The sequence below is a fragment of the Herpailurus yagouaroundi genome, unplaced genomic scaffold, assembly GCF_014898765.1.
Source record: "Herpailurus yagouaroundi ecotype Mexico unplaced genomic scaffold, PumYag 182, whole genome shotgun sequence".
Lineage (NCBI taxonomy): Eukaryota > Metazoa > Chordata > Mammalia > Carnivora > Felidae > Herpailurus > Herpailurus yagouaroundi.
In genome coordinates this window covers 49,237,204-49,247,479 of record NW_024412413.1, presented here as the reverse complement: position 1 = coordinate 49,247,479, position 10,276 = coordinate 49,237,204, and the positions used below count along the sequence as shown (strand labels likewise).

Below are 10,276 nucleotides of genomic sequence, written 5' to 3'. Positions count from 1 at the left end.
CTGAGATTCATTTGGAAGGAGAGAGGAAAAAGTCCAAAACTCCAGCTTATCCCAGAAGTAACTATAATTGTATTAAAAAGCTTAGCTGGGGTACCTCTTAGTATTTGCAGCCCACACCCAAAAATATTAACTTCAATTAACCTGTGAGTGAACTTACAATTTACATATGTGCTCACCAGTCACCACCAGGTTGACCTAACCCTGCAAGAATTTGGCAAATGATTGGTGAGTGACCTATACAATAAACCTGGGATTCTTCACTTTTCAGAGGAGGAAATACTGTAAACAGTCAACCACTGACACACTGACCTCTCCTGACCACTGGCTTTCACCTTCTGTGGAAAGAACTGTATATTCCTCAACGCTGGTGTCATTTGTCCATTCTTCTAGATAGAGCTCATCCAACTAGCTCTACTTCTTTTCTCTTTTTTGAACCATTGCACAAATTTGGGAGAGTCCCCGAACTTAGTCCATTTCCCCTTTACTTTGTTTCCTGACTTACAGGAAAACTGGAGAATGCCTTCCTTAATAGATTCAATCTAGTTCCTCCATAGCACCAGGGGCTATGTGTATTTCTCTGCGAGCAACATCACCCCATTCTTTTATCCACAAACTGGTAATGATGCCAATGGATCCTTTTCTGTGTCTTACTGTTTTCCTTTCAGAATTGCATGCTGAATCAACATAATAAATCTACATAGGCAATATAAAAGAAAGCCCAGAAATCCCATAGACCTAGCTCAATACAGGTCAACTAACGTTACCCAATGTTTTTTTTAACATGTCTCTGATTCAATTTTCTCATCCTTAAAATAGAGATAATACTAACAGCTACCTAACTGGCTTAGATTCAAGAAAAAGTATATGAGGTTCTTGGCCCATTTTAGCAAATGAGAATGTTTACATGATGATGATGATGATGATGATGATGATATTAAAGGGAAACAAATCACAAAGCCACAAGATTTAGGATATCAAAGTGTTTATTGAGATCAAATAAACATAGCTCCATAATTATTGTCATAAATATTAGCTTTGTACTTAAGTAGCAATATCACGTAATACTTCTATAAATAAATCTATATTATTAAAATGACATAAATAAAATGTGTACTTACAACAATAAATAAATTCATAAATATAAATATTGATTCTGGAAATGAAGTTATTTAGGGCTTTTTTTTTTCCCTAAAGGAATGGGAAGTAATATTTTTTATGGGAGTAGACAATTGTTTTAAAAAAAATAAGTTTCTGGGTATAAAACACCAACCACAATAAAATTTTATCAATAATTCTCATTAAGCATGGAAGGTCTACCTTCTGATCCTGTGGACACAGGTGACATTGTTCTCTTTTTTAAGCTAAGCAGCGGTTTACTTAGAATCCACCCATGATTAAAAAGTTTGGCTTCCCATTTTCCTTTTGGTAAAAGAAACCTTTAAGGGATCTTGTTATTTCTAAGGGGCAAGAAGGGTTAGTCTTCCATTTTCCAGCTTTGCTCTGTTCAATTACAGGCATTTCTCAGGGCCATAAACAGCAAATCCAGTTCTCCAATTACTTTGATCTCTCCACTCTCTCCAAGCTGTAAAAATAAGAACACATGAGTATTTGAGCATTCATACCATACTTTTTAAAGAGGAACAAATTAGAAAAAGATGGTTGGGTTGCTGGAGACAAAAACCAAGGTTTTGCCTTTTGTAAAAGACTAATAACAATACCCTTTTTAGCGGAATATAACATGATTTGCCATAGAGCTTAAAATTATGGTTAACTGAACTTTAAAGGCACCAACGGGCATCAAATCTCAGTTGTATCTACACTAATGAAGCTGTTTAAAGCCACTTCCTAACCAGAGCAAGCGGATGGGAGCTGTGCAGACATCTGCAGGACTGAATGCCCCCACTATGCTCTGCCCTCCCTCATAGCCTCACTACAGTCTATGACCACCTAATTATAACAGCTCAGCTCACACACTTTTGTACCCAAACTATACATTTACCAATACACGTGAGCTTCTTCTGTTCTCACCTCCTTAACAAAGGGGGAAAACAACAACAGGTTTTCACTTTTGTAGGGAAAATACCAAATAAGTCCCATCCAGTTGCTTTAATTAGTAGAAAGTCAGATACACATTATAACACCACTTCTCTCCTCCTCCTTCCGGGTAGGCTGTAAATGAGGCTTTCAAACTCCGTAAGAGAGAGAACTCAGATTCAAGTTCAAAGCATTCTCCTCTGAAATTCATCTAATCTATTAAATGTGCTCTAGAGTATTTCAAGGAAACCCGTAAGCCATCATTGTCCTCTCTGCTTTGTTCTCCTTTCTCTTCCTCTTGTCTTCCATCATTCCACCTTTCCATACTTCCTTTGACATAATGCCAAGTGATATTTCTTATATCTCAAAGACTGCCAAGACTATAAAGAATGTTTGAAGTTGGCTTGCCCTACTGTCTATCATCCGTTCTACCACAGCCTGCTCTCTGCTTGTACCTGCAGTGGCAGGGACATAACACCTCCAAGACCGCCCTCCCATTTCAGCCAGTGTTGAACAGTTATCTCTGGTGTTGAGCTTCCTCTGGGTAATGTTCCTCTCTTGCCTATGCTCTCTGGAGCTACAGGGTTAAAACAAAAATACCATAACCGCTCTTCTAGGTGGCACCCCATTGCAAGAGTTGATTCTCCCCAAATGGATTAAAATTTGTTTTAAAAAATGCATTTAAAAAAATGCTTTAAAATTTGTTTCCCCACATGGAACACCGTCAGATGTTTCTCTCCCACCCTGCATTTTTCTAAAGCCAACAAAGTAAACTGACGTCAGGATTTTTCAGACCAGAAGTGCAGAGCACTTCTTTGCAATGGCATGCTAATATCCAGCCCTCCACATCGAGGTAATCGATATATGACAAGAGAATTGGTCTTCACAATGAAAGGCTACAAAGCCTTCCACTATCCAAGGAAGAAACAGACACATTCGTGAAATCATGATCAGGAAGAAATCCTTTTTTTAAGAAACACCAAGGTGGGAAGGAAAAGAAAATTTAGGTTACACCTGTTAGTGAAAATTCCATCGGCTAGAGCTTTCGTGCTTCTGAGGTATCACTGTGCCTGTCTGCAAAAGCATCACTTTCGCTGCTAGTAATCATTCCACTGGTTTTTGGATGAGTCACAACTGCTAGTCTCAGCTTTCTACTATTGTTCTTTTCCCCAAATAGGCCACGTGACAGTATCATTCACTGTTCGAATATACAGTAGCCTACATAAGATAAATGCTCACTGGGAATTTGTTGAGGGAAGGAGGAGACCAGAAAGGAAGGGGGAAAGAGAGAGGAAGAAAAGATTATTCCCAGTTCAGACTTTCATTCGCTACATGAAAGCCATTACTAACATTTCATTCTATTTGAAACTGTATAAAAGAAATTAGGGGTGGCTCACTCTTGCTTTTAAATTAAAATCTACAGCTGTTGGGTATTGTACAATGATGATTAAATATAAGCATGAATCATTCCAGAGATTCATCCCCTACATAAGCCCAGCTCTCTTATTATGATTTTTCTGGGCTTCTCTCTCCAAGTCTTAAACCGTCAAATCAATGACTTCAAAAATCACCTCAAATAAATTTTCCCCCAGGTGCTTTTCTGTTTTTTGAACAGGTGCCTATTCAGATTACACGCTAGTAGGAATCTCAAATTTCCTGAAGAATTAATAAAACTAAAACCAACACAAATTGCTGCTGGAAATAGTGTTGCATAGAGTATTCAGGAGATCTGCCTAGTAGCCCTGGCTTTGCTACTGGCCATGCCCAGAACATGGGGTGATGAGATTAGAAGACTTAATTTCCCAGCCGGTTCTAGGATTCTAGGATTTGCAAAATTGGGAAGCTTATTTATAAATATACAGACACATCTATGTATATGCACCGAAATGATCAACCCAATGGTAGGCGAATCAAGTAAAAAATTATCCATAGGGGGAAAAAAGAAAGAAAGGGAAGAAAAAGAAAGTGACACGTGTCTCTCCTCTTTAATAATTTAGCATTAATAGTTATCAGTAGTACCTTTTTCACTGTGTCCTTCAGGTTTTGCACATTTCTCTGGATATGCTGGTCATCACTGTCAACATGCTACAAAATGAAAACCAAAACACTTATTTTAGCTTTATGAACTTGAGTGTCCCTAACCGAGGTGCGTTACAATGCACCTGGAATTAAAGTTCTTAGCAATTTTGCCCACAATGACCCAGATTTCACCAGTGACCTAGATTTGCACAGCTCTTGAATTCCCTTGGACACCCAAATCCAGTCATTTCCCTTACATGGGACCTCTCTCCACCTTTGGGAAATCCTACTGAGGTTTAAGTGTGTGGAAAGAGTGGAGTGGTTTATGCAAATTCTGTGAAGAATAAAACCCTAACTCTCCCTCACGAAAAATGCACGCTCAGAACAAGAAACGGACATAAAGTATGTCTTGGGTGAACAGTAGGCCCTCCTTAATAAATACTGAGTCCCGTTGCTCCACCCAGTCCACCCCAATCTTTTTTCAAAATTGTAAATATTCAGAGCCATCAAGGTCATACACCTCTGACTCGGTCACTTCTTGCAGCATCCAAAGGGCAACCATGTTTGCCCACCCAGCACCAAATGTTAAATCTTTCCATTACCCTTTCTCTTTCCCATCCCTTCCATCTCTACTCAGAGGAACCATTTCCACATCTAGGCATTTTTTCCTACAGCTCCCAACACCTTTCTCTTCTCACATAACTTAAGTTGCTTTTTCCCAGGAACAGAGGAGCCTTCTGTGCTCTTGTCTTTCAGATACCCTTCATCACCATAAATTCAAAATGTGACTCAATTAAAGCAAAAACAAACACTCTGACTCCAAATCACTCCTGTAATGGTGTTGCTGAGGCACCTCTTGCTGCCAGCCTGGGTAGGGGCAGTGAGGGTTGGCGTGGAAGGGCTCTAAAGGGAAGAAGGGGGGGAAGGCGGGCTAGGAGTGGGTGGAGTTAGGGTAGGAGAAGAACTCACACATTGGCTTAGTTTGTTGCTGAGCCTGGCCAGGAAGGGCACCACCTCCTGCATGTAGGGCTGGAACCTATCAGATTGGGGGAGCAGCACTTCTTCAAGGGTAAAGTTCAGCACCTGCTTCATCAGATAGCAGCGCTCTCCCATCTGCAGGCAAAAGTGGAACAGCAGGGGTCATGGTAGGGGGCATCCAGAAGATCCAAACCATCATCACCACCGCCCAAATAACCATGGATGACACACTGCCTTGCTCATCATGACTATGACTTACGTTGACTTCGTAGAACAGTTTCTCCCCAATGAGACGAACATCTGTGTTGTTATCTGCCAAACTAGCCTGGAAGAGAAGAAAAGACAAAGTGCCTGGACGTCAGGGAGATAGGAGAAAAGTCTGTGAGTAGAGATGCATTCTATCCACGTTCCCCAGAGCAGCCCCAGGAAGACTAAAGAAAGAATTCAGATGTGTGCATGAGTTTAAAATAATGCACAGAGGAGTAAAGGGAAAAACAAAAGTCAGGTGGGCTAATGAATGGATTTTTTTGGAGTAAAGCTCAACCTACATATCCTCAAGGCCAAAGTGGAAGGTCTTCTGGTAAAGCCCAATCTCCAAAAATTCTCTAAAGAGACATAGAAAATAATCTCTGGTCTACCAGTGAGGATAGATGATGGGTTCCTAAAGATTTTAGTAGTGTCCTGGAGAAAATTTTTGGAACTCTCAGGTTCCAAGTAGATAGATGTGAAAGAGAGAGAGAGAGTTTGAGATGAGTACCTCCTTAGCCAACATGAAGGTGCGGTTGGTGATATAGGGCTGCTGGAAGTTGGACCCGTCGAGCCTGCAGTGTGAACTGATGGGCACAGCCAATCCTCCCTGCGTCCACAGGGCAATGAGAAGGAGGCAGCTAGCGGCCAGAGTTCTCATAAGGGAAGAGCTCCCAGGTTTCTGCAGGGCGGCCATCGCAGACACCTCTAACTTAAACAAATGGCGACTAGAAAAGGAGAACCTGGTGTGGAGAGAACAAGAAGCAAGATTACAAGGGAAAACAATGAGGCATCAAGAAGTTATCATTTCAAACCAAGCTTGCTGAAACACTTACCTGTTTCAACGATTCTGCTTGTGATGGAAAGGGAAAAGCTGCTGCTTTTATAGCCCCCAGAACACGTTTTTTTGTGAAAAAGATGACATCAGCAATTATCTAATTTCCAGTACTGTCTTCTGAGAACTACCTAACCACCAGAAGAGCCCACAAAACGCTACCTCCTATTTTTCCCACCCCGAAATGTGAGTGTTTCCCTAAAACGTCACTATTAGGGCCCAGAAGGTGTTTTTACAGATAAATCCCAGAAATTTTCTAAACCCCACTTATTTTTCAAAGAAAACAATTGCTTTGTCTTCGCAGATTCCGGATTCAGCATACTAGTTTTTGATCTTCCGTAGTAGCTGAGTAAACATTTTGGTTGTGGACTCATTTTCCTACCAGCTTCATAGATTCTTATCTCATTACAGGTGATAAGAAATAAAGGACCCATGTCCTATATCCTCTGCTTTAAAATAAAGAATAATGATAGCTTGGAGATAATCCCATTTTTAAAATTAATTTTATCTCTTTTTTTCAATATGCTGAATCCTGAGGAAGACTTAAAATTTTAAAATAATAGTGTTGGCTAATCTTAGCACTGCTTTCCTCCCATTCTGTGACTTTTAAATATTAACAATTATGGTGGCTGCAAATATATCGTAAAATTTTTTATTGAGGGGTGGGCGCCTGGCTGGCTCAGTCAGTGGAGCATGTGACTCTTGATCTTGAGGTCATGAGTTCAAGCCCCATGGTGGATGTAGAGATTACTTAAAACAATTTTTTATTGAATTATAATCAGTATCAGTTTAAATTTGGAGACCTTAATGCTAAACAATCTAATTGCCATTTTTCTTAACATGCAAATATTTTAAGAATACAGTGGCTATAGTAGTTTATCTTAAAATTTTACCTGTTCTCATTCTAAACAACACACAAGTTAAGTCTCAAAATAATATTTCCAAAAATATTTATTTTTTAATGTATTTATTTTTGAGAGTGAAAGCATTAGAGGGGGAGGGCAGAGAGAGAGGGAGACACAGAATCTGAAGCAGGCTTCAGGCTCTGAGCCACCAGCACAGAGCCCGAAGCGGGGCTCGAACCCACAAACCATGAGATCATGACCTGAGCCGAAGTAGGATGCTCACCCATTGAGCCACCTAGGCGCCCCTCCAAAAATCTTATAACAGTTTTTATTATGTGTATGGATGTCTAAGGAAGAGAACCTGGCAATATAGTGGTTATATGTTGACTTTGAATTATTAAAAATACATTGAATTCTTTTTTTAAGTTTATTTAAGTTTTTTAAGTGTATTTAATTATTTTGAGAGAGAGAGCACAAGCAGAGGAGGAGCAAAGAGAAGAGAGACAGAACCCCAAAGAGGCTCCGCACCTACAGTGTGGAGCCCAACTTGGGGCTCAAACTCGCAGTGAGATCATCACCTAAGCCAAAATCAAGAGTAGGAAGCTTAACCAACTGAGCCACCCAGGCACCCCTAAAAATACAATGAATTCTAAATAACACCTAAAAACTCAACTGGAACCCCTCCCAAAGGGTGGGAATGGGGAGCATGTGCTAGGGGAAAGAACGTGCAAATTAGTTTGTTCAGATTTTTCTCCTCCCAACTAGTTAAGATCAGGAATGTTGAAGAACTGGAAGAAGGAAAGCGAGTAATTGAATCTTGAGCGTTGGTAGAATGGCACAGACCCAGATGAGGAGCCACAGGAAGGGTTAAAACAGCACAAGGACACTGAGCATTTGGGAGGGTGCCTTAGGAGAAAGATGCAAAAGGGAAGATTCAGGAGAGTGCATGAAACTACACCCATTCCAAATGTTTGCTTGAGGTTGTTTATGAGTCCAAGATGAGGAAACTCTTTTTCATCCAATTTCCTATTGTATGAGATATGGCCATTTTTTTCCAAAATTCTGTATAATTATGTTAGCACTGATTTATTCTATATTATGGATTAAATAGTCTTTTGTTAGCTTGCCTGGGAATCTGACCAGCATACATAATTTTGTTCCCATGGGAAATAAGGGTTTTTTTTTTGTTTTGTTTTGTTTTTTTAATTTTTTTTTCAACATTTTTATTTATTTTTGGGACAGAGAGAGACAGAGCATGAACGGGGGAGGGGCAGAGAGAGAGGGAGACACAGAATCGGAAACAGGCTCCAGGCTCTGAGCCATCAGCCCAGAGCCCGATGCGGGGCTCGAACTCACGGACCGCGAGATCGTGACCTGGCTGAAGTCGGACGCTTAACCGACTGCGCCACCCAGGCGCCCCGAAATAAGGGTTTTTTAAGTTTATTTATTTATTTTGAGAGAAAGAGAGAGAGCTTGGGATGAGCACAGAGAGAGACAGGGAGAAAGAGAGAGAATCCCAAGCAGACTCCATGCTGTCAGTGCAGAGCCCAATGTGGGGTTTGAACCCACGAACCATGAGATCATGACCTGAGCCAAACCCAAGAGTCAGACATTTAAGTGACTGAGCCACCCAGGATCTCTGGGAAAATAAATTTTGACATTATCAAATTATATGCTTCCCAGGGAAGAGTCTCAGTCTTTTTTATCTTCATATCTCCAATACTTAAAACAGCTCCAGACACATAAAAAGAAATCAACAAAAAAGACGTTGATCTGTGAATTTAAATAATTCACTAAATATCTTTGGGAACACTCATGGAGGTAATTTGGAACTGCCTTTACAGTACTTCTAAAGTTGGGGTTGGTGCAGTACTACTTGCCAGCTTCATTGTTATTCCTGAATAGGGAATAAATAGCTGTGAAACAAAAACAGAGTGCCAGAAAATTGCAAACCAGTCTTTAACAGCAGCAACATGCGTATTGTTCACTATCTAGTCCTGAGGGACAAACATCAAAAAGATAGCGTTGGGGCACCTGGGTGGCTCAGTGGGTTGAGCTTCCGGCTTCAGCTCAGGTCATGATCTCGTGGTTTGTGAGTTCAAGTCCCACATCAGGTTCCCTGCTGTCAGCCCAAAGCCCACAGAACCCGCTTCAGATCCTCTGTCCCCCTCTCTCTGCCCCTCCCCCACTTTCGCTCTCCAAATAAATAAATAAATAAATAAATATTAAAGTGCTAATGGAGCCAAGATCTTAGGCTTCAGTGAACTTGACCAAAACCCGCTAACGTGAAAACCTGCTCTAGGATTGCTGAACAAGAAGTCTCAAAAACCCTTATTATTAGGAGAGGTTGTGGATACAGTATAAAACTGCTCCTGTGAAAAAACAACTGGAGACAAATGGGTGCTAAATAATTTCAGATCATGAAAGGCCTTCTCTTCAGCTGTTCCCTTGTGAATTTTCAAGTGTCTTCCAGCAGTCACCCTAGATAAACAGCAACCCTGGCTTCCCAGACCCAGACAGACATACCCATTGTTCATCTTTGATTTATGCAACAGTTTTCCTGCTCTAATGCCAGGAAGGGCTAACCAGAATCCCTAACCAGAAGGTAGCCTTCTCTGTCTCACTCACTCTACTCTCCCTAGCACCCAGAATAGTGCCTGCCACATAAATATTCACTGCATGATGAAACTATTTCTCAATTCATTGACTGATGCTCAGAAATCCACAATGCATTCTTTTTCTTTTTACGTTTATTTATTTATTTTGAGAGAGACATAGCACTAGCAAGGTGGGGGGGAGACAGAGGAAGAGAGAGAGAATCGCAAGCAAGCTCCACACTGTCAATGCAGAACCCGGTGCAGGGCTAGAACTCATGAACTGTGAGATCATGACCTGAGCCAAAACCAAGAGCCAGACGCTTGACCAACTGAGCCAACCAGGCACCCCAACACAATGCATTCTTTTAAAGTATACATCTCTCTGGGGCGCCTGGGTGGCTCAGTCGGTTAAGCGTCCGACTTCAGCTCAGGTCATGATCTCACGGTCTGTGAGTTCGAGCCCCCTGTTGGGCTCTGGGCTGATGGTTCAGAGACTGGAGCCTGCTTCGGATTCTATGTCTCCCTCTCTCTCTGCCCCTCCCCCGTTCATGCTCTCTCTCTGTCTCAAAAATAAATAAAAACGTTAAAAAAAATAAAGTATACATCTCTCCAGGAGAAATAGAACTTCAGGTGTCTGGTAAAAAGTTGTGTATTCATCATACTCCTCAGTATAACACACATGATCATTGTTCCCTGCAAGTTTCTCTCTCTCTCTCTCTCTC

The 10,276-nt window shown here is 41.1% G+C and overlaps 1 protein-coding gene across 1 annotated transcript; it reads right to left on the bottom strand.

The window, feature by feature from the left end:
* Nucleotides 1-1,504: 1,504 nt before the first annotated feature.
* IL22 (interleukin 22) lies at nucleotides 1,505-5,974 on the bottom strand. The gene is made up of 5 exons (XM_040490427.1): nucleotides 5,789-5,974; nucleotides 5,291-5,356; nucleotides 5,023-5,166; nucleotides 4,054-4,119; nucleotides 1,505-1,582 (listed from the first exon to the last, which is right to left on the bottom strand). Exons 1-5 carry the CDS (start codon nucleotides 5,972-5,974, stop codon nucleotides 1,505-1,507), a joined length of 540 nt encoding a protein of 179 aa, XP_040346361.1.
* Between the last annotated feature and the right edge of the window lie 4,302 nt (nucleotides 5,975-10,276).

Coding starts and splice junctions, on each gene's coding strand:
- IL22 (XM_040490427.1), bottom strand. CDS start 5,974: ATGGCCGCCCTGCAGAAACCTGGGAGCTCTTCCCTTATGAGAACTCTG. Junction 4,120..5,022: donor GCAACAAACTAAGCCAATGT/GTGAGTTCTTCT, acceptor TTCATTTTGTAG/CATGTTGACAGTGATGACCA. Junction 1,583..4,053: donor TGAAGGACACAGTGAAAAAG/GTACTACTGATA, acceptor TTATTTTTACAG/CTTGGAGAGAGTGGAGAGAT.